At 20.9% G+C, this 27,138-nt stretch overlaps 1 protein-coding gene across 2 annotated transcripts in view; it reads right to left on the reverse strand.

The window, feature by feature from the left end:
• Positions 1-3,617: 3,617 nt before the first annotated feature.
• LOC129605818 (uncharacterized) overlaps positions 3,618-27,138 on the reverse strand; it is a 221,904-nt gene continuing 198,383 nt past the window's right edge. The window contains exons 5-6 of one of the 2 annotated variants that reach the window (XM_055515782.1): positions 14,954-15,281; positions 3,618-4,124 (exon numbers count right to left, since the gene is read on the reverse strand). In XM_055515782.1, the coding sequence (XP_055371757.1) occupies positions 3,969-4,124; positions 14,954-15,281 (484 nt within the window). In that variant the 3' untranslated portion in view covers positions 3,618-3,968. The remainder of the gene's footprint in view (positions 4,125-14,953; positions 15,282-27,138) is intronic. The other variant, XM_055515783.1, reaches the window with a different exon arrangement.

Consider the following 27,138-nt stretch of genomic DNA (forward strand, 5'->3'; position numbering starts at 1 on the left):
TCCCCTCTAATTCCTTAATTTAATATTTTAGAATTCATATAGAAGTTAATTGTAATGCAATCAAAAATTAATGTTGAACATGTTGAACCTACAATCGTTCTCATTATAAAGAACATTTGCTTCTAGTTAGTCGCATTCTTAAAAATATAATGTTGTTTTCTACTCATGTGCCTTTTCATTTATGGTTTTCAATGGGTGTAAAATGATCTTCATTACATGTTTAAAATATGAATTTGCAATATCAGCAGCTGAAACCTCTATTTAGTTAGTATAAGAGAAACGGAATGCATTTTAACGGGCACTACATGCTCCGTTAATCATTTATTTCAAAATTTTTGCATACTAGTTTGGTGTAGCACAAATAATTTAATTTTCATTATCACTTACTCTGATCCAATAAATGTCATTGCATTTGAATGTTATTAAAATGTGTGTGTAATAAATGTGTTGAAATGAATGAATGAATTAGAACTGAAAAAATTTTAAATTAAAAATAAATTAAAAAAAATAATAAAATAGTTTTAATTTTCAAAAAAAAAAATTTATCTCCTTTTTTATTTTATAAATTTTTTTCTTTTTTGTTTTTCTTGTATTCTGATCCTTAGATTACAATTGACTTAAAAATTAAACTATTAATTTTGCTTTCTTTTCTTGTTATTTTTCATTGTTTTCTTTTTGTTTTTGTTTTATTTCACGGCGAAAAATAAAGAAATATTAATTTTATAAATTTTAAAAATACATAGAATGTTCTAAAACACAGAACTATTTCACTTTTGAACTAATTTGATAATTTGCATAAAACACTATAGATAAGTATTACTAAATTGTGAATATATTTTTTATTTTTAATTCACAATATTACTGCTTATCAATATTAATATTATAATTTTTGAAAAGTATTCAGTACTTATGCGATAGATTGCTATACAAGCACACTAACAATAAGTTTGAACTCATTAGTACTAAAATTTGTTATGACAAATATGCACTTTCGAAACGCATACTGAGAGCAAGTGATTTTCTGTACTTAACTAGAGCACCAATAATAAATCTTTTTTTCTTTATTTTAATTGTTATTTTGTAACTTTTGCTAGTCATAACATGTTATTGAGATGAGAGTCAAAAATTGAGTGTCAAACATTAAGTGTCAAAAACTGAGAGTATAAAATTTTTCTTTATTTCTTCATTTTTCTCAAAAAGAACAATACTTCTTTCTTTCTTTCTTTCTTTATTAAATAATTTGAAATAGAAAAAAAAAAATTTGGTTTTAATTTTTTTTTAATTTTTTATTTTATTTTTATTTATTTTTTTTTTTTTGTTTTCATAATAATATTAATTAATTTTACATAATATACAAATATATAATAATATTAATAAGTATAATAGTAAAACGTCCACTCAATGTGAGTGAATTACAAAATTTTTTTAATTTATTTTTTTTTTTTTATATTTTTAATGTTTTATTTTTCTATACATTTTTTTTTTTCTGTTTATTGTTTAGAATTCTATTGTGATTTTCATTTGTTTTATTTTTTTCAATTAAATTAAAATTTTTGTGATATTGGTAATTTTTTTTTATAATTTTTTATAATTTATTTTTTTCTTTTTTACTCATATTATTTTAACACCATTTTACAATATATTAATAATTTTTTTATAATTTAAATAAATGAAGCCTTCAGCAATTGTGACAATTTATGTGAAATATATACATATACATATATATATATATATACTTGTATATGTGTGGTTGGTGTGTGTGAATCACATTGTAATAAAATGTTGACTTTTGTTTTTGTTTTTTTGATATTTATACAAAAAAAAAAATTTATTTTTAATTTTATTTTAATAATTTAAATCAAATAATTTTCGTTTTCTTCATAATTATAACAGATTATTTATATTTTTATTAAATTTTATATTTTAGAGTTTGTTCGAAAAATTGCTTGTTATTTTATCAAAATATCAAAAAAAAAATTCATTAAAAAAAAATAATAATAAAGAAAAGTTAATGAAGGTTATGTAAAACAAAGAAAAAAATGAAAAATTAATAAAAAAAATTTATAATTGGAATGTTTTTTATTTTTATTTTTTTTTTCATTTTCTGGTAACTTTTTGTGTATTTTCTATTTATTTGAAATTTTTATATTTGTTTATTTCATATTTTTTTTCTTTTAACAAAACTTTCTCTTTTCTAATTTATTATTTTCTTTTTAATAATTTTTTTTTTAATTTATTAAATTATTAATATTGCTTTAATTTGTCAAAATAAATAAAATTTGAAAATTAAGTTTAAAATTTAATATTTTTTTTTTATTGATTTTAATTTTATTTTGTCATAAAATTAGAAAAATCAATAAATTTATAATTGAAGTGTTTATAAAAATTTATTCGTTGTCATAAGATAGGGTAATTTTGCTTTGTTTTTAAACTTAATTAAAATTTTAATAAAATTCTTCTCATAACCTTTGTTCGTTTCTATATTAAATATTTTATTTATAGTTTTTTTTATTTCGTAAAATTATGCAGTTATAAGAGATTTTATTTAAAAATAAAAATTGTTATATAGTTAAGATACGGTTAAAAAACAAATAAAATTGGTGTTTTATTAAAGCAAATTAATAATTTAGAAAAAAAATATTTGATATTTTGTAATATAAAAGTTTGTTTGTTTTTTTTTTTAAATAAAATAATCTGTTTTTAATTTTTAAAAAAATTTCAATTTTGAATACAATCTGTTGTTTTTTTTTTTTTGATTTTTTTACAATTTATCTGCCTGTTATTGCAATTTTTCAGTCTTTTTTCGATTTTCATATCTTGTGTTTTTTTTTTTAAATATTATTTTATATGTTGTTTTATAACAGTATATCATCATATATAATATAAATTTTGATTTTAAATTTTAAATAAATTAACACTTAAAGTCAACACGAAACTAAATTTTAAAAACAAATAATTATATTTAAAAATAGAAAAAAAAATATCTTTTTCATTTCATTTAAATTTTGTTTTTTTTTCAGTTATTAAAATTTAAAAAATATTATACATATATATAGAAAACAAATCAATTATATTATATTTTATTTAAAAAGATTTTTGATAGAAAAAGATTTTGTCTTTTAATAATACTGTTATATAAATGAATATTATATGAATATATTAAAATAGAATCAAAAAAACTTTTTATTTTATTTTTGTTTTAAAATTAAAATTTAATTTTCATAATAAATTATTAGTTTTACAATTAAAATTAATAAATAAATTTTTGTAAATTAAATAGAAATTTTAAGACAAAAAAAAATATAAAATCTAATTCTATTAAAATATTAATAATTTTTTTTTTTTTGTTTCAAAATGAAGAAAGTGAAGAAAAAAATATTACAAAAAATTTTCTATCATAAAAATGAGATTTTTAATAATTTTTTCTTTGTTGTTTATTATTTTTGATTTTTCTATTTACTTTCATTTCTACTAGTATAACAGTATTATTTTATATTTTTTTATCATTTATAACAGTTTTATATTTTTTTATATTAACTTATTTGAATATTCTCTTATAATTTAAAAATATTATTAATTTTATTTTTCTTTTTTTGTTTTTATTAATTTAAGATGGAATTATATGCTGAATAATACATTGGTTTTTCATATATATACATATATAAATATATACATATTGTAATTTTATTTAATATTAATTTTATAAATAATTTCATCTTTTATATGCTTATTAAATTTTTTATATAAATTTTTATTAATTATATAATTATATAATATTAAATTAAGACTTTTTTGTTTCTATTTTTTTTATTTATATATATATATATATTTTTAATTATATTTTATAATATGCATAAATATTATATATAATTGAATTACAAATACATTATATATAGTGTTTGTTTTTTTGTTAATTTTAAATTTAGTTTATTTTGCATTTTTTCTTGTTTTCTGTTTTTTTAGATTTCTTAATACACATAAATTGTCTTCAATTGTGGCCTCAATTCAGGTGGAATAGCAGGAGGTTCTTGAGTTTTCTTTGCAACTAAACGTTTAAAACGACCACTAAATTGTGTTCGAAAACGTTTAAAACCACTTTTATCTTGTAAATGAGCTAATGCATCCTAAAAATAGAAGAAATAAAAGGAAAATTATTAATATTATTTTTTTTTTATAATTTAATAAATATAAAAATAATTTAAATATGAAATATTAAAAAATAAAATACACATTTCTAATTTTTGAAATTGTTTGAGTATAACACTAAATTTTTTTAAATAATCGACAATAATTATTTATTTGTTCATAGTACAGAAAAATAAATACGATATAACATTAAAAAAAAATTAAATGTTTACTAACAATTAATTCATGGAATTTCCTTTGATCACTATTTTTAATAATATTATTTACAAACTTATATCATCATCAAATATCTTAAATATACATTATATATATGAGTAATCCTGCGTTACAATAATTATTGTACATATAATTGATTTCGAATTGAAATATCATGTGTTGAATTCATGTTAACAAATCATTTAATTAGTCACATTAGTCATAAAAAAAAAGTATGTATAGTTGGGTATAGAAAAAAAACCTCTATCGTTGTTATATTTTTTTTTATCTAGCTTTGTATAAAAGAAAAACCCTGTTTAAGATAGATATTGTTATATAGTAAGTACATTGTTCATATACACACATATTTACATATATGCATTGAATACTGAATTCAAATGAATGTATACGTATAATAGAAGCATGTCAAAGTTAAGCTTTAAACTTGTAATACATATTTCATTATTTTTTGTTGTGTTTGTTTTTTTTATTATATTAATTGCACTAAAGCAAAATTAAAAAAAAAATTTTAATTAAATTTTTTTTTCTTTTTTAATAGACATTTAGGTGGCCTGGCCTCATTTGTTTTGAAGTTTGTAATAAATAAAATTATCTATTTACAGTAAATTCTATAGTATTAAAAATGTTATATGAAAATTGAATTTATAAACTACTGCATAATTGCATATTTTCATTGTCAATAGACTGTTTTTTTTTTTTTAATAAATACTTATAGCTATAATAACCATGTTATTATTGTAATTTAAAAAAGTAAAGTTAGTTAAAAAAAAATTTAATATGCATACCCACAAAATATAATACAAGTAACTTTTATAATAATTAAATTTTTCTCTCATTGCCATTTAAAAATTTTTATACTATTAATCTACTACTATATTAAATATTAAACTAAGCTATATATGAACTTACAGTAACATATATATATTTTTATAATCACCATAATAAGTATAATACGTGCATATAGAGAATTATAATTATAAGTAAAAGAAAATCATAATTTAATAAGCTTTTTTTTCTGAAAATTTTACATACTATCACTCTCTTTTTTAGATCAGCTGATCTATTTGTTCATTAGAAAGAGAATAATTATTATATTTTAATAAATGCACGTATAAATGTGGTGTAATTTGAAATGTACAGCAATATTATATTATTGTATTGCTTTTAATAATACAAAAAATATTGTATTAATAGTGACATGATAGTACCTGGTACTGTTGTTCATTATTTTAGTATCGCTATATTATAGAGTGATATTTATATTTTAATGAGTTAAATTATTTAGGAGAATATTTTTTTTTTTTAATATTGAGCACGAGAGAGTTAACTAATAATATTAATTTCATGTGAACTACAAATTTTCAATATTTATTAGAAATGTGAGATCATTCTCAATTTATATTTTATATTTAACTAATTAGAAAGAGTTGGGTGTATATATCACAATATATTATATATGTATGCATTCACATTATATTTAAAAGCAATTACAGAGCAATAATAATAATGTGAATAGTGAGAATTTTATCGAACAAAAAAAAACTGATACTTCCTATTTATCACACATTTATATTTACAAATGTATTTAAACAACTTTTATACTCGCTTTTAGTAATTTACATTTTTAATATATTACTTATACAAATGAAAATTATTTAACAATGGAATTAAATTAATTTAAAAAAATAAACGATTTTCATTTTATAATTCTTAATAAAATTATTATTTAAATAAAAATCTAGTAATTGTCCTTACTAATTGTGATATTTTAATGAAATAATGCAGTAAGTATAGGTACCTATACATTTATAAAAAACCTATAAATATACTAGATATTTTGATTTTACTATACGGACCTACATGAATGTAGGTGTATTTTTATAGTTTTGGCACACTTCCATACTCATTGCAATTATTTGCTTTTTTTTTTTTCATAATAATTATGTTTACGTTATGTTCATATGAAAAATATTTTGTATATGTATTTGTGTAATATATATTATATATATGTATATATATATGTATATTATAATAGCACCCCAGGTATAAAATATAAAAATGTATTGTAGAACTGAAGGTCTTCGAATGTAGTTTTGTTGCTAAGTTAAAATTAAATATATTTTTTTACGTTCGTTTTATTATGTTATGTTTTGTTCATGTGCATGTATATTAAGTATGTACATTCAAAAATTTAAAAAAAAATTATGATAACGTCTTAACTTAAAATATATGACCGTTGACGATAAGACGTTTTTGATATCGATATGCACATTCTACATACATACATATACGTATACATATTATTTATATCTTATTTTAAATGTGTGTATATAATATAAAATTTATTATTTCAATATCATAATTATAATTTTATATATATATGTATGTATATCCATACGCACATATATATTTTTATCTGTGAAATTTTTATATTTTTATTTTTAAAATTAATAAAATCAATCTATAATCAGATTGATTTATAAATACATTACATACATACATATGTATAACAAAACATTTAATTGAAAAATTAACATAATTCAGAAATTTATTTGATTTTCTCCAATAATTAGAAAGTCTAAAGTCTTTCATTAATAAACCTGTTTTAATGACGTATAAATTTTGTATAATAGTCTATGTATAACTAACAACTAAAATATAATCGTCACTATTTTATAATTTCATGAAATAAAAGAACAAAAGAAATACAATATAATTCCGGTTTTAATTTCATTACCTACATACATATGCGCCATAATAATTTAGTGAGTGTTAAGTAAAGCGCCAAAAATGAATATTTAATTGAGTATAAAAACATTTATATTTTGATTATTTCAATGTCTTATTTATGTCACTCAATTTAAAATTTATATTCTATTGCACTATAAGCCTTAAAAACGTAAAATATTTTGTAAATTGTATGCGAACACATTTAGTTATAAATAAATTTATTATTAGTAGAAGTTGTGATTAAAAGACGATATTGAAAATGAAAGAATAGTTCATGAACTTGCCATATATATTCAAATATACACATATGTATATATATGTATATAAAAAGTGTAATAATTATTAGTATAAAAATATTAAACTATTAAAAATTTCTTTCACAGAATTTAATGAACTTTCACCTTGTAGATTTTATTCGAATAAAAAAAAAAAAAAGAAATAAAATTGTAGTACTTATAAAAAAGGTAATAAAATGGATAACATATAAAAAATGCCTAATTAATTGTCTTGCTATATACACATAAATATATATATCGGTTTAAATACCAGGGATTTATAGGATTTTTATCGAAATGAAAAATAAATCGTTTCTCTTAAACTTTTTTCCTCAAAATTTCACATTTTTTAACTACATGCGAGTATATGTAGGCGGAGATGAAGAAGAAAAAAATTAATTTTGAAATCATGTTTTTATTTTTAATTAAGTGTCAACCATAACCTACATTAATCCAATTTGTATTAAGTATGAGGCGACTCATTGAACACATATTATGGTGTTCCAATTATTCATTATTACGAATTTTTTTTGCTTTTATTGTTTTTTAGGTAAAAATTTTAATATGTAAGTATATACCTGTATACATAATATAATTATGAAATGCGGTTGAATATGTAAGGTATACGAGTACCATTTAATTAATTATTACAACTTTCGCGGCTGTCGGCAATTATTGAAAATGAAAGTAAATTTGAGAGCTTTGTTACTTAAGTGAACTAATCTTTTAAGTAACAAAATGATTAGCTATACAAACTATTTTAATTCTGTAGATAACCCTCCCTTTTTTTTCAAATATGATCTATGTGATACGCGCGCTATTCACTTTATATTTTTATACATGCCCACATATATGTAAATATTTATTTACATATATTTATTAAGCATACAATTATTTTACCTTATCTTTTAAAAAAAAATGTATATGAAATATGAATGCTCTAGTTTTTAAATGACTTTAAAGCAAACAAATTCATGGACTTTATAACATAATTGCTAACTATACATATTAAGCATGTATATCGTATGTGTGTGTGTTAACATAAAAACCCTCATAATAAGGCAAAAATATTGAAATTTCTGAAATGTCTTAGTCATTATCAAATCACAGATGATTAAAATATTATGTCTAAGTTAAATAACGGTTTGTAAAATCAATAACTCTTGAAAAAAATTGCAAACTTTTTGATTTTAATTTTTCGGTTTTTGTTTTTTTTTTTTCGACATTTTAATAAATTAATTTTTATTTAACGTTGAACTACAATTTGTTAGTATCAAATCACAAGAAAAAAAGCATTACGTTATAAATTTTTGTTTTAACTAAAATTTTGCTAAATTTTTTTTCTTTTATTTTAATTTTTTATAACCTTTAACATTTTTATAATATTCGTACATAAAAAAATGTCTTTGAAGTTCGAAACGCAATACAAAATAACAATGTCACCTAAAAAAAAAGATGATGGAAAGAGTCGAATACAATGTATGTAATTAGTAAAAATTTTGAAGAATGAAGAAAAGGGACAATTATATTTTAAATAATTAAATAAAATATTAAAAATATTCTTAAAATATTTGAAAAATATTTAAATTGTGTAGTTAATTAGCTTATATATTAAAATTCAGTGTACATAAGTATGTACATAGAAATATTGTGAAAAAAATGTCAAAATTTTCAAGTTCAAAAACACAAAAATAAATTTTATCATTGAAAGAACTTTTAAATTTTGAGTTTATAGAATGTTCTTTTTTTGAAAAAGAAAAATATTTTTTAAATTTATAAAATGTCGTATATGTTTGTATATATCACTTATATTTTAATATACAATAATAGAATGTAATATACAAACACAAAATTAGAGGACAGAAACGTTGTTAATATATTTTATATTTGTGCATGTATACTAAATATTTTATAATCTATATATGTATATGCCTGTGTATATAGTATAAACCTAAGCAGGCAAAAAATATATAATAATGTATTTATACAAAATGTTTAAGTATATACAGTGTGACATTTTTATTATGTTCGAATATATTTTTAAGTACATACACACATACTTATTGTTTCATAGAAAATCATTATACTTCTGTCTTCTATATAAAATATTAAGTATATCTCATTTCTTGCTACTTATTTATTTTTAGTATTTAAAATATATTTTTGTATTTGTCCTAGGACACAAAGTCTTTTTTTTTTTGTTTTTTTATACAAAAATCAACCCAATTCAATTCTATTATTTTATTTTAGCAATTTAATACAATTTTTTTTTTTGTAAAAAATTTGAAAGTATCGAATCAAAAATTTAATGAAACAGCCTGAAAGGTGCTTGATTTTTAATATTACTTATTAGACAAAAAAAATTATCATGTTACAAATGAGAATTTTAACCATAACTCTCAGATTTTTTGAATTAAAAAAATTAAATATTATTTTTTATTAAATTTTGCGCTGAATTATTTATATTTTTGTATATAAAAAAACTCTTTGAATAAAATTTATAATTTCATTGTTTTATTTTTTACTGTAAATTTATAAAATGACAGACGACACAATGAAATTTCATTGATTGTTAATAAATTTTAAATAAGGAGACAAGTGAAAAAAAAAAATTAAATAAAATGCGCGTAAAATTAAACATAAAATATTTTAATTAATTTCCTTATTTTAAAAGAAAAAAAAAACAATCCAAAATCGTTTTATTTTATTGTTAAATTTTCAATAAAAAAAAAAAAATTATATATTAAAAATCATAAAATTTTCTTAAAATAATTAAACATTTTAAAACAAGGTTATTTTTTTCTCAATTTTATTAAGCGAAGAGAAAATGCATAATGCACATATTTTCCTACATAATTTGCTGTTCATTGTATTCAACTTATTAAGTATTTATACAATTTATTATATAGTCAATTAATTATACTTGATATACATTCATCGTAATACATATATAAAATAATTAAAATAATTATGTATAACCGATATACTAAGTAAATGAAGTTTTTTAATATTGAATTGATTCTTGTGTACTGTACTGAAAAAAAAAAATTTTCATTTCATAGGAAGGTCTACTAAATCAATTTGATTCGACTTGATAAATGATTTACTTGGAATATATTGTTTTATGTACAATTGTAATAAGTACAAATATACACACATTTATGTATAACTTATCATTTCAAGAATATTGAATTTTTAATTGGAATGGCAAAAAAAAAAATAAATATAAGAATGAAAAGAATGAAAAACAAACAAATGATTTTAATTGAGAGAACAAGAATTATTATTTAATTAAAAAAGAATAAAATAAATAAAATCAAAGATTTTATGTACAATTTGTATAAATTAATTTGTCTTTCTTTGATTTCTTTTATATATTTTGTATATATGGGATACGCCTTATAAGACAAATATTTAAGTAATGTATAAAAAGAGATCAGGAAAATATTGCAAGAAAATTAAATTGAAATATGTTCGTATACAAGTTCATATAAATAAACTTATATATAATTTATTTTTTGTCAAGACCTAAATATTATATCAGAATGTATACATTATGTTAGTATAGAAATTTATTCGAAATTGATTTGTAAAATGGGTAATCATTTTGTTCTTTGAACTTAATTGAATAAGTAAAAAATTTGATTTACTTATTTTGTATTTTTATATGAATTCACTATATTTAAAAGAATTAAAGTTTACAATACATATACGTATATGTATATAAGATAATTTAATTGAAATGGAATCTTAAATTTCATATACATACATAGATTATTATGCTTATTACTATTTTAATTTAACCCAAAAAATTTAAAATAAAATTTTCTAATATTTAATTTTTGATCCATGTATTTACAAAATTTAATTGTTTTCCAATTTAATTTTATTTATAATAAAATAAAATACAAAAAATTATAATGAAAAAAGAATAATTATTGTATGCAAATTAATTTGTTACCTATTAGACATCGTAAGTATACCTAAATTTCATATGCATAGAAGTTGTGTATTAAAAAATATAGAACATAGCATGTAATATAGATTGGAAACAACCACAGAATACGACCCGATACAAAAATTTAGTACCCAATTTGATTTTATGGGATTTATAAAAAATAATCATAGAAAAACTGAACAAAACACTGCCGGATTCATTTTAAACTCTTATTTCATGAAAATTTATTGAAGAAAAACAAGATGGTTTGAGAGTTTAATTCTTATTCTTTACTTTCATTATACATACTTAATAATTATATGCTATTATAAATTTTTATACAGTAAATAGATACCTCTAGATATTGAAAATTGTTATACAGATAAGTATAACGTATCGGCAGAAAAAAAAATAAAATATTTTACTAATTTTCTCAGTATACCTACTTATTTTTAAAAGTTTGTATAACCATATAAAATAGAACCTGATTCAGGTATAAATGTAATCTGTTATTATAATTTACTTGAATTCAGGTAAATAAATGTATAAAAGTTTATTATATTGTTTATATAAATACATATATATTTGTGCATATGAACTTATTTCAGTAAACAAAATTAATAATAAACAACGAGAACAAAATTCATCATATTAAATATAACGTGATTTTATTATTGTTTTTCAAAATGTGGTATAAAATTCATACTTATATTATAATATGAAAGTACAGCTATATACATATGTATGTACGATATCCAGAGTTAAATAATAATAAAATAAAAATAATAGTTAAAAGTATACGTATACATACATGTGTATATTCTTACCCATTATTAAAATGCATTAAAATATTCTACATACTTTCAAAATTGGTGTGTATACATTTATATATACATATATAACAGATTGAATTGTTTTGTTAGAATCACGTTGAATTGTTTTATGATAAATTAAAACTAGTAATAATATTAATCGGACTAGAAAGCAAAATATTTAAAATACACGTTCTGGTATACTTGAAAATTAAAAAAAAAAATCGAAAAAAAAAACCTACGTACGTATAAATCTAGTTCCTACTGTATATACATATTTATTTTTCAATGCACGCTGTATAACCATACGTGAGAGTCTTTTAAATCATGTAATGCAATGCACATTTACTTACTAGCTTACTCACTTACTATAGTTAAACAAAAAAACTAGTTAACAATTTTTTTTTTTGTATGTGCTTATAAAAGTATTGAGGTGGGTTTTTGAAGGTCTCTTCAATTGTATTAACAAACCGTATTTATAAGTACATATGTGAAATATTATTATAAAAATCTAAAAAAAAAAATAAAAATACCCACTAATTACTGAAAACAAACAAAAATTTAAAAATTTTGTTTTGGTTTAATTTTGGTGAAACCACCACTTGCCTTTTATTTTTCTTAAAATTTTGATGGATTATTAATTTCTAATGTCAAAATATAAATAAGTGGTGAATTTTAAAATATCGTAATATCGTAATTTCATTATTGAAATTTTTCAAATGGTTTAAAATCATTAATTATTTTTAATTTGTGTTTTTTTTTTATGTTTTGGACATTTTCAATATTTTAAAGTGAAAATAAAAATTTCGATATTTTTTTTTATCAGAGTCTTTTTTGTCTTTGTAATATTTTTGATTTTATCTTTCGTATAAAATTTTTATAAGTAAGGTGAAATAAGGTGAAAATAAAAAAAAAATGAAGATCAATTTTTAAAGTAAATAAAGAAATCAACGGTAATTTGAATTGACTTTTTTGTTTTTGTCATTGTTTTGGTCATGGATTATTATGTAATCAAATATCTTGAAAGAAACAAGGCGAAAGTTATGAATAATATCTCAGACGGCAAAAAAGCACCAAAACAAAATAAGAAAAAGAGGTTAACTTTTAAGTTTTACATAGTGCCTATACTTGTGAAAATAAAGTATGTATACGCAAAATACACAATACCAAATTCAAGTTGCGTTGTGACAAGCGCATAATATTTAGAAAGTATGATTACAGTCTTAGCATAAAATTTGAGTAAGTATCCCATGTCAATATGGAATTTTTAAATTTTTCCGTTCCTCAAGTTTGAATAATTTAAAAAAAGAATGTGAGCGTTATAGGTAAATGTGAAAACTGTACATTTTAACAATAATTTGTTAATTGCCATCAATTTATTATTTTTATCTTCTTCGAATTCAATAAAGAATCGGTTATATCCCATATGACTGTACCAAAAAAATTGAAAGTTTTTTTTTTTTCTTCATATGGGTAGGTATCCTATAAATTCCTTTTCTTTGTTTTATTTAAAATACATGCTATGTATATGTATATTAAATACTTATACATGAAACATCAAATGGTCAACAAAGGAATGACCCTTCGTTCAAGTTAATTGTTATGTTTCAATTTCCTGTATACAAGTAGTATAAAAGTATGTATATACAAGAATTTTTAATCGGGCCCTTTTTATCTTTTCAATTAAGATTTATTTTGTAAGAATGTATACCATATTTGTGAGCTCGATCAAAGAATTTTTTTATACTTATATATACGATTGATTTATATATTTATATATAATATAAAATTCATTAATGTAATGTGGTAAATAAGAATCAGTATAGTATATAACGCATATAATAATGAAGAGATCACCAAGTTTGGTGAGATCATTGACATTTTTACAGAGAAGATCCATTCGTTTAAATATATGTATATATATGCATATATAGTATATATAAGAATAATTATTTGTGATTTGTTATATTTTTCTCGTTTCTTTTTTTCCCCCATCTAAAAATTCTAAATGGAGAGACGGTCATTGAAATATCAAAATAATCAAGGCTATAAACCGGAGAATACAATGAAAATGATTTTAAAGGAGAATAACAAGGAAGGTAAGGTAAGGAAAATAATACTAGTAAATATCAGTAACCTTTAATAAGGGCAGGGACCCTATTTTTGGACTTTTTTTTTTCTGCATTATGATTATAACGTAAATATATGGGTGTGTGTGGCTGTGTGAAAAATTTAACAGTCTATTGAATTTCGTTATTAATTTTTTTTTTCATTCTATATGTCATGTGATAAAATGTGATTTTCCAGTTTTTATATCACCGAAAAAAAAAATGCTGGTTTATATTTTATTTCTCACAAAAAAAAGAGCATAAGAATGAAAGAAAAAAAAAAGGAACAATTAAAAAAGATCATCAGACTTTTATCCTTGTCGTCTTGTCAGTTAATTTAACTAACAATTTTATAAGAATTAACGATCAATGAACTTTATTATTTTATAGATATGTGCGGTAAATCTTTTTAATGGAAAATTACTTCAAGGAGAATCATTTTTGATTCTTTTTAAGATTTTATTGGTGGAAACCGTTTTTAAAGGATTTCACATCCATATGCACTTACAAAAGTACGCCGAAATATGAAAAATTATGTGAGAAATTTTATTATGTATTCTATTCCTTTAGGGCTAATAAACATGTTTACGAAATCAGTTTTCAAGTATAGAACAAATTAGAATTTCGGTTTCCCTCAATATTTTTCTAAAATGAATTTAATATGTGTATTTTATTTTTTTTTATTGAAATTTAAAATATTAATAAAATATTTAAAAAAAAAAGACTTACCGTTGTATTCATGCAATAAATATTTGGTTGTGGTGGTAATGGTGGAAATACCCAACTATCTTGTGGGAGCTCCTTACTAACAATATTATTTTGTATAATACCATTTTCATTATTTGATAATACTTGATTTTGTTGTTGTTGCTGTTGTTGTTGTGATGATATTGTTGCAATTGTTGTTGTTGTTGTTAATTGATGATGTTGACTATGATGATTACTATTAATATTATTATGATAATTATTTAAATTTGTTTGATGATGAGCCTCAACATGATGTCTACCAGATGATGGTGGGCTAACAGCTGATGTTTCTTCACGTTTACGTAATTTACTGCGAACAAGACGCATTGTCATTAAAGTGCCAGTACTACCAACCATTTTTAATAAATTTTTTTTTTATAAAGAGTGCAAATTTAATTTTTAATGAAAAATGATTTAAGTAACTTATAAAATTTTTAAGTAAATGTTTTCTTTTTTTCTTTAATTTTTTGCAAATATCTCTCAAAAAATTAATATATGAGAATTTTCTTTAAATAAAAGTATAAGTTAATAAAATAAATTTTTGTGTTGTAATTAAAAAACTTTTCTTTTTCAGTTATCACAGTTTTTTCTTAAATGATTTTTATTTCTTTTTTTGAAAATTCAATTGTAAAAGTTTCCCTTTTTTGTTTTAAATTATCAAAAAATTGAATTTAGTTTTAAATGTTCTGTTTTTTAAAGTTATATAATTTAATAATGCTTTTTTTTTTTACTTTAGTTTAGCTTAATATCACAAAAAATATAATCAAAAACGAATGATTAATATTTTCCTCTACTTTTTTGCTTTCAATTTCAAAAAATTTTAAGTAATAATTTTTTGACTAGAATTTTTTTCTCAAAATAATAAAGATTTTTTTTTAGAAGATTTCTTTCTATTTTATAGATGTTTTCTTTCCGTAATTAACTGTAAGCTACCAAGTAGTACATATGTTTTGTTTTTTGTATAATTTCCTTATAAAATCTTCCTAACATACTATTTCCAAAAACGGAATTTCCATTAAAATATTTTTCTTAAAGTTTAAATTTTCTTTTTTAAATACACAAAACAAAGAAATATCAAAAAAGGACACAAAATTTTATATTTTCACTTTTTTGCTTTTAAGCTAAAATATCCATTCTTCCATTTAAGGACACTGTTTTTTTTTTGTTTTTTTTTCTTAAAATTTGATTTTTAATGTTTCATAAGAAAATTTGAAAAAATCTATCGCCTAAAAAAATATTTTTTAGGGCAAATTTTCAATAATATTTTTTAAAATAATTTTTGCAAAGAAAAAAAAAATATTTTATTTTTTTTTTTCTATATTTAATTTCCGCTTTTCAAAAAAAATAATAATTTTTTTTAGAATTCTTCTTCTATTCTTTTTAATAAAAAAATTTTAAAATTTCTTTTCAGATTTTTTATTTTCTCCGATACAACCGTGTGCTTTACTTGAATTTTTCTGAGAGTCAATTCAGTCTGCTTTCAGTATTTATATACAAAAAACATTAAATGTTAAATTGTGACGTCATGAATATAGTGTACTCAGTAGACTCGCAATCAAAACAAAAAAAAAATATATATATAGAAAATAATATATAGTATATAGATGGTATTGTATTGTTTTTGTATTTATACATAACGCTATAGCTATAATAAAATACTACAGAAATAATAATATAATAACAATAACAAACTGAACTCTCGTCAAGTCAATAAAATCAAACAACAACGAAAACGAAATAAAACGAACGAAAAATAAGAAAAGAAAAAACAAAATAAGAAAAAACAACAGCAATAAAAACGAAAATATAACAGAAAAATAATAATAAAAACAAATAATAAATTTATCAAGAATAATATGTACGTATGTATATAAGTGTGCATAAAAAATATATTATAGAGAAATAGTTATAGTCAAGTATAGTATAATGAGTATGTTATGTATGTATCTTCTCTCTCGCTATGCTTTATTTTACATGCATATATAGATAAATTAAATACCGGTATATTATCTTTTATACACGTATGTACTTTAAAAATACATGTTCATGTATAAGTATAACGTACATGGCTATAAGATTGTTTAAATACAAATTGAGTACGGTAGCAAGAAAAAAATTAAAAATATAATAAAAATGAGAAAGCGCGAGCATTTTAATATGAAAAAAAAAAATATTTCCCCGTAAATATCGTTACTTAGCTAGTTTTTTTTTTTTTTCGTTTTCAGTTGAGTATAAAAGATAGACGTAGAGTAATATTTCTCTTACTATTTTTGTTGTTTTTCACACTATTTTTATATTTTTATATCTTTTTTTCTATTTAAATCTATATTTTTATTATCTCTGCGGCAATTATATACAAATTATTATGTATTATATTATTATGATGTACATACGTATACATATGTGTGTACACATATTTTAAGATTAATATTTTTCTTTAAAGAAAAACTATGACATAGTTCTTTCAAATCGAAAATATATTTGCTTGTTATCTGCAGATATTATGTATGAATGTTTGCATATGTATATGTATTCGCATATTGTGTTAGACTAGAATGTATGCAGGTATGAAATATTTACATAATCATATGCCTTGTTTGGCCAAACATAATGTAAAAGAAATTTTTTTGTTATGATTTCTGAGTACCTTTAAGTTATATTTGTACATATGTACATATGTATATAAATATTGCATATAGTAAATGTCCATTCATTAATATACATATGTAGGTATTATATATTCATTTGTATACATGCATAATATTGACTGTTACCATGAATCATAAATTGTACTTTCATACATATTATATGCATAAATATATTATGTATATATTTGATAAAAATATCAATTAGGTTTTTTGCAGAATTATTATCAGAAATTATAATGTGTGTATTCTGTTGAATATAGATTCAACAGAATTATCCAATTATTTTTACTATGCTAGACAGGTGTAACGCGTCATCTGCATAATATTTGCATAATTTCATATACATATGTACATACATATTAACTTTATTTTTTTTTTTAATATTCTAGGTAGATATGCATTATTATTTAAGGTGACCAGATTTCAAACAAAAAATAGTGACATACGTATTTTAAAATATGATTAAGAAAACAATTTGAAATGCAACATCTACATATAACCTTACTTACATAAAGTAATTACATAGCCTTATACATATAACCTTACTTCTATAAACTTACTTACATATGTATATAAAAATGTGATATATTCTTGTGCTTTCCGACTATAAACCAGAGGTTAAGGCATTAAGTTAGAAACCATGCACGCTATAAAACTTGTGCGGGATTTGTTGTGAAAACAATAAAACGCTATACCTTTACGAGTATATATAAGTATAAGAGAAAATGTTATACATATACGAAATCAACCGATATTGTATTCTAACCATATTACAAAATTTGGATTATTAAAAGGATAGTGTTTGTAATGACAACAAGAGGTATACTGAGCATTTTAGTATTACAACAAATTGAAATAGCGTATATCGGTAGAAAAAGGTTAATTTTATGTAGAAAGCTATGAGAATATACATATTAATTTGCATAAGACTTTATATGGCACAATGGTGACTTTAATAATGTATACTTAAACAACATAATATTTAAAGTTTGTGTTTGTAAACAAACTATTATACATACATTTATAATACTTTTGTTCTGCATTATGCAATATTTTTATCTTAGAATAATTATGTAAAATGCACATACACTTGTACCTATCGTACATATACATAATATATTACACATTACACATTATATAGTATTATATATTGTGATTATTATTATTGTTTGTTGTAATAATAATTGTTATTATTTTTATTATGGTATTGCTATTTATGGCAGTGAGTCAAAATAGAAACACTTATTCCATATGAAGTGCATACTTATATGCAAGATATTGTAATGTGTATAAAATTTATTAATAAATATGTACATATATAACGTGTTCTAAGGTTATTTTTTCTTTTTATTTGGTTTGGCATTTTGTTAATATTTCATTAGAATACGAACAATACGAGACTTTGCATTGAACTTATCAAAAATTGTAAAAAGAATAATTACATACTTAAAAAAATTTATTACATAATAATAACATATAATTTTATCCTACCTCGAATTATGCAATATTTAAAATATATGTAAAAAACCAATACAGTACAATATAAACATACATATGTATGTATATAGCAATTACATTGATATTGATATTTTTTACAAGCATACATAAAAAATATGTATATTATGTATTAGAAAAGCATGTTTATAAAATTCTAACATTTGTTGTATACAGATTTATGCTGCACATGTGTACATATACAAATTGTGTGTTTAATAATAAATTATATAAATAAATCTATAATACATTTTACGTCATACACTCAAGGTTTACATACATACAAATCTTTATGGATAGTTTTGTAAAATATAGATTAATGTAACATATTTACAAGTATATTGTACATAAGTGGAGAAAAATATAGGGCAAATAGATAAAATTGTAATTTTATAAATAAACTTGTAAAGAATTTAGTTTCATGTTTATTATTTTCTTTTATAATAATAATGGTATCGTAATTATCGTAACTAATTATCGTATAGTTATAAATTTTCTTAATTTCGAATTTTAGTATAACAAATATATATTATGATATACCTACCTATAATAAAGTAAATTTAAAATAAAAATTAAATTATATTTTACAATTAAAATTTGCCAAACCTACATTTTTATCCGCAAGTCAAATAAGCAAAATTATATACTGTAAAGTATAACATGTAACAATTTATTTACATAATATACTTTATGCATGTATGTATACGAAAAATACTTTTATTGGACATTATGTGTACAACCGTATAGTAAACTATTACACAATATAACAATGTACATACATACTTGCGTCTAATTCTTAGACAATCTTTTTATAGTGTGTATAGTGTAAAGTTACTCAATAATTCTTATCATTTAAAATTTTACTATAAAATTCATAATAATTATTTTCTTGGAATTTTATTAAGAATTTTTTCCGTTATATTTCTATAAACATACATACGTACGTACACATAAGCAATCAGTCAATTTTTTTATAAAGTGCGGATTTCAATTTCAGCGAGATAAGTAATTAAAAAAGCGTAAGCATTTTTGTCATTTTAGCTTTCTACCACTTTAGTTTCGTAAAATGAAACTCAAAAAACAAAAAATTAATTTCTCAGCCTAATGTATGCGAACTTACATATATACAGATATATACACATGTACATATACATACATGTGCATACATAATTAGAACAAGTACTACTAGTAAACGGAAATCTTTAATGCTCAAAACTGTATTCCTTAATAATTAATAAAATTTTACAACATTAATTTTTGATTTTGTATTTTTAATGAAAAGTTCATACGTAATAGTAATGGAACAGTAATATTCATGATAACAATTATGCTACAAATTTATGTTAGTATCTTATATAATTTTACTAATAAAGTAAAATTAATCTTAAGAGTTAGGAAAGGTTATTAATACGTAATAGTACTCATACGTAGTTTTATATAAGATACTAACATAAATTTGTAGCATAATTGTTATCATGAATATTACTGTTCCATTACTATTACGTATGAACTTTTCATTAAAAATACAAAATCAAAAATTAATGTTGTAAAATTTTATTAATTATTAAGGAATACAGTTTTGAGCATTAAAGATTTCCGTTTACTAGTAGTACTTGTTCTAATTATGTATGCACATGTATGTATATGTACATGTGTATATATCTGTATATATGTAAGTTCGCATACATTAGGCTTTTGTACTATTATAAAACTCTTTAAAATCGTAAAATTAACGTTATTTACGAAAGTTAATATTGTAATTAAATGTTATAAAATAAATATTATGCAAAACATTACAATAAAAAATTTATGAGGGCATTATCCTTCAAAAAACAAAAAACGTTGTAAAAAAAATGTAAAAAAAAAAAGTTATTTTTGAAATTTATAAAATATTAGGCTTTTGAACTTTTAATTAAAAAATTTTAGAAATTTGATTTTAGCACACTTCCATGTTTATTACAAATTCACATTTATACAAATTTGCATATAGTGCAGGATATTAAATAATAAAAAAAATAATAAAAAAGAATTATTCTGCTAAATCAATTAAAAAAATTTTTATTATCGAAAAAATATAAAATAAATTTTAAAGGTTAATTATTACTTTTTTTTTCATATTAAGTGAGCACTTTTCTTTTATGAATTTTTTTCTTTCAATTTGAACAATATACGAGTACAACATAACAACACAACTGAGTAAATTAAATAGGAACACTTACGTATACTTGTATGTATGAATGTTTGCTATTGGTGTTCGATATCATTTTTTTATTTGTTTCAATGTCATTGAAATTTCAAATCAATTAATGAAAAAAAAAATCATATAGCAAGAGAGTTTAAAAAAAAATTTAATAATTTTCGTCATACTTAGATGCTGATGACGATAAAAAAAATATGTTTGTTACTATTCGTCGGTATGTATGTGGATAGATACCTAGTAAAAAACATTTGATCATACATTGGGGTTTGGGGGTAAATGTAGACTTGTATAAACATATGTAAATATTTATGTATTAATATGTATGTACATGTATTTGAAATTAACATAATTGATAATCAATAAAACTAGCAAATTTATGGAAGGAAACTGTTTTATAGTAGAAATAGCACAGTTCACAATTTTGAAATTTTTAAAATTAAAATTCCGAAAGTTTATAAATCCAAACTAATTGCATTCAATTCTTTTCTTTGTAAAACTTGATTTTTATGTACCTATAAATAGCAATTATAATTAAATATTAACAATTAATTTTGTAATAAGTAGCATACTTAAAAAATTTGAAAATTTTCCAATATTAAATTTTATCTTTACATACGAATGGGATCGAATTTCTATACATAATATGGCTTTTAACAAAATTACTTTAAAAAAGTGCAATAAGCAACAAATTAAAAATCTCTTAATAAGTAATTGATACTCCCAATTCCTCCCAATGAATTTACTGTCCACAAGTAATCAACTTGTTGTATTCAATAACATAAACATGAAACGAGTAAAGTTCTACTCTAACGCAATATAGTAAGATTCGAATCCTCAAGTTATTGTTGCCATTTAAGAACTTCGGTAAATTAGTCGCCAACTTTGGAAAAATGACATTTCGAGTAAGCTGCGATTGAGAACTTATGTCAAAATAGAGTGAAAAGAGTAGTTAACTAAGCATTTTGAAAACAGAACAATTCTTTAGGCAACTACAGCTGTAATGAACATAATAAGTCATTTTTGCAAAAATGTTGGATAGGCCATTAATGCACTAAGCGCCACATTTAATATTTTCTAAATTTCGAGTCGAGTTTATCGATTTTTGAAAAAAGCAATTATACTTATATGTACATCTATCTATTCTATGAAAAAGAGAATTTCTGTTAAACCAAGAACTTATGTACATGAGCATAAAATTTATCAAAGTTCAATAGGTATATTTTATTATTTACATACATATATGTATGTATATATGTGTACTTAGCATATATAAGTATGTATTCCAATTTCTGACCTATTTATTAGAATAAAATGAAAATTTCCAAATCATATTATATATTTGTATGTATGGGTGAAATTGCTTTTATATTTGGTTTTTCTTTTTTTAAGAATTGAACAAATCAGATATACATAATGATTATGTATTATACAAACATACAACGTATTTTGTGTTGTGTATCAAAATATAGGTATGTATGTATGTAAAATTATGTAAAATTTATATTTTATTTAATTTATAATTTCGCAGATCAGTGCTAAGAATTACTTTATTTAATTATAAAGAATTTTAATATTCGTGACTTAAATATAATAATTATGATTCTAGGTTATTTTCAGTAAAAAATTCTATTAAAATGATTTAATAAATATTTAAATTAGTTTTTGAATAAATTGTTAATTTTCAATGTTAGGTACTCTGATAACTTATTGAAAGTAATTTTAAAAATTTACTTTTAAATGGCGAATATTAGTTGTTTCGAAATTATATGGAAATTTAAATTAAAAGGCTCAAACAAAATTGTACAACTTTGATTTTCCGAATTGAAAACGAAGTCGACAGCAAAGTTTAGGAGTTATGGTAAAATTATTTTGATGTAAAATTAGAAGAGCATCTTCATTCGATTCTTAAGAAACTACATTTACTTACATAATATAGTCTTTTAATTAAATCAACAAGTCGTAGATTATGTCACTTAACCAAATGATTTAATAAATTTCCACCTATTATGTACGACATTTTGAATTAGTAAAGTATGAATAGCACCTATTTAAATAATCTGTTATACGATAATCTTGAAATTTTTAGGGAAGAAAAAATATTGTATAGAATGCTTATAACAAGGTCAACTGCCAAAAAATTCGTTATACAGGTATAAAAATCAAAGGTATATTAACATTGTATAACATTCCTTCTTTTTTAATCCCTTTTTTTTTAGCTGAATAAGACCATATGATCAGTCAAAAAAAAAATAAAAAAAAAACATGTTTTCTTAGAATAAAAATAACGTTTTTTTAACGAATATGCGATATTGTCTACACTTCCATACTTGTTTTCCTTAAAATACACCAAAGATAATAAAAAATTGCAGACAATTTAGATTCACATTCATTTTAATAATAGAAAAATGAAATTAAACGTTAAAAATTTTTCTCATGGGGTTTTTTTTTCCTGTGCTTAAGTAATTGCAAAAATTTTGTGAGTTGAAGTTTTAAAATGCATTTTTATATGCACTCGTAAATCAATTATTTTTGAATTAATTTTGAGGACCAATGATTCAAAATTTAATTAGTTAAATGATGACATAAAATTAAAAGTATATTGATTTTTGTGCCCAATTACACGCAATTATATAACTGCTAGCCGCACAATTTACAATACCATGACTAAATAATATATTCAGAAATTTCAATAATAAGTAATAATTAAAATAAAGCAAGTTACAGCGGTGTTACTTACAAAGTTATAGAAATCTGTTACTATATAATTGCACTTGGGAATTTACAAATGTTGTAATAAATGTGTTATATAATTTGTTATGTGTATATAATATTATATTTCATTATGTATTTGCAAACATTTGTGCTCAGATTCTTGAATAATTTAGTAATTTAATATATTAGAGAAATCGTAATAATTTTTGATAGTTAAAATGTATTCAGTCTGCTTTAGCATATTCAACTAATTCAACTAAATTAATCAGCCAGGAAACTGTTAGAATTGAAAAGATTACACTTTATATAATACCAATTCAAATTTATACTAAATATATTTTGTTTGATTAACAGATTCAAGAAAAATTCAAGGGAATTAAAATTTCAATAAATTTACCATGCTATTGCAATATTTAATAAAATATTTGTGACAACCTATGAAGTATTGAAATTTTATGTAAAATAGAAAATTTAATTTATTTGAATATTTTTATTGATATTTATCGTAATATCGTATAAAATTCTATTCTAGTATGTATTTATTCATATAAAGATTTCGTAACAGTTGCTGTGGAATTTTTTTTTTGTTTTACATTTTGCCTTTACTTATTTAATATTTTTATTAATTTTCAAAGAGAATTTTAAAATGTGTCAAGGTAAGTAAGTGTACGCTATTATTTTTGTTTTGTTTTTTTTTTTGCTTCATGAAATAAAATGTCACCTCATTTTGGCTCCTATAGCGGAAAATTTTATAATTTTAATTGTTTTTTCATTTATACTTATTTTTGCGATGCTTATTCTTGACATGAAAAATTAGATTATGATTGTGATTTGAGTTCGAATTATTTATCGTAAATTTAAATTTTTTTTAAATGTATTCAAACTATATGCAGAGTTGATGTCCATGTGAAAGGCAATATAATTATGTAGAGACTATTAACATACATATTATATACATATATATATACATATTATGTGAAACAATATTAACCTTAATAAGTTTTACTTGCAGCTCAAGTACGTAGCCATATAAATTTAAAATGATAAGAAGGCTCAAGATTGTAAAATTGAAGCCGAATTTAATTATCTGCAAATAAGAATTGAATTTTATACCTATTGAGAGTTGAATTTTTAAAACAAGAAATTACTTAATCACAGCATGAAAATTCTCATTTCGTCGTCTACATAAAGTAAGGTTTTTTCCTTTCGAATCTTAGTAAGAGAAATATGGGCCATTCCCCTTTAAAATAAATAAATTGCTTTTCTTTAAATAGAACAAGTAGATACAAAATTTATTATTTGATAGGCAACCAATGATTGTTTGAGTTATTTGCATAAAAAATAAATAATGAAGAACATTAAGTCAATTCAAATTTTTACGATAAAAAAAAAAAAAAGCATTAATAATAATAAATTTGTAGGTAAGTGTTAATTGCTATGATGATAAGAGAAAAACTGTATGAAAGTCGATAAAAAAAAAACTCCTTAGTACTTCTTACTCTCATCAAACGTCATATTTCATCATAATTTATGGTGTTGCCATCTGAGAATTTTTTTTTTTTTTTCATTAAATTTATAAGTTCTTCTTGCTCTAAATAATTTTTTTTTTCATCATAATTAGCATACTTTTATTAATAAGAATAAAATTCATAAAAATATTTGCTCTCTAAATTTTTTTCTTTGTATTTGCAATACTGATAAGGTTTGATTGTCGAATTGTTACTTTTATTTTCAAGCGATTAAATTGACGAAATTCTGATAAAACACGTATAATTTAAAAATTAAATAAAAAATTCTTAGAATTATTTTGCAAAAAATTTTTTGGGGCTATTTTTCTCAATATTGTGAAATTAAAAAAAAAAAATTTTTTTTTTTAAATATTAGATCAAAAAATTATTCGAAAAATTCGATATTAAAAAAAAATTTCTGAATGGAAAATTTTGTGCGATTAGTGTGTGCGAAAATCTGTTTATTTTTGAATATTGTTATACATACATATATAAATTTAGTTAATACATATGTATGTATGTATGTATAAAACTTACATAATATAGATATGAATAAATATAAGTATAAGTATGTGGGTATATTACAAGAACGTCTTATGGTCTTAACAGAGATAGGTACTTAAATAGGCTTCAAAATTTAAATATTATTGTGTATGTCTTATAAGGGTTTTTAGATTAATATTCTTTCAATAAGTTAATTGAGTAATAGATTATACAACAAGATAAATTTATAAATATATTTGAATAATATGATAGAAAAATATTATTTAATTTCTTTAAAAGTTTCCTTTTTCGGAAAAACTTTTCAATTATCAAAAATTACATAAAAATTACAGAAAAATTACAGAAAAAGTTTGATATTAAACTAAAATATTTAAGTTAAACATAAAATCAAATATAACGGATTAATTCAGAAAGAATCGAGTTTTACGTTGACTTCGAATTTGATTTTCTAATTCTACAGTTTTTTTTGTAAACAGGCAAATTGTGAGTTTTTTTTTTAGCATAATTTTTTTTTTACCGAACGACAGGTGGAAACACTGTTCACTCTTATGATTCTGGATTTATAAGATGTCAGAGCCCTTAAATTATTCAATTAACTTACCGTGTTTCCAGTATTGATAAATATTTTTAATCTGCATATAAGACAAGGGGAACTGGGCTTTCATGATTTAAGTACGATGTAATACGGATTCAATCCAACTAATAGATAGAACATCAGCACATAATATAATGCTAACATTCACTTAAATATATCATTTAAAAATGTTTAGTAAATTGCATTTATGCATAAGATTGTTAAACCTACATTGCCACATTTAAAATACATTGTCATCTGAAAGTTTCTCAAAAATTTATTCTATCAATTAATTAATTAATGTTTCAACATTCCCCACATTATCATTTTATAACTATAATATCAATCTAGTTTTAACAAGATATTATGAGACTGCGAGATTTTTTTGTTTTTTGCTTTCAAAATATATCTTTATAGTTATTTATACATAAATATAGAAAATAATTTAGATAAATAATTTTAAAACCAGTTTAATTAATTCTAGTAAATTTTAAACTTGATTTAATTTTATATTCAAAAAAAAAAAA

The sequence above is a fragment of the Condylostylus longicornis genome, unplaced genomic scaffold, assembly GCF_029603195.1.
Source record: "Condylostylus longicornis isolate FDR11 unplaced genomic scaffold, ASM2960319v2 ptg000015l, whole genome shotgun sequence".
NCBI classification, from domain to species: Eukaryota; Metazoa; Arthropoda; class Insecta; order Diptera; family Dolichopodidae; genus Condylostylus; species Condylostylus longicornis.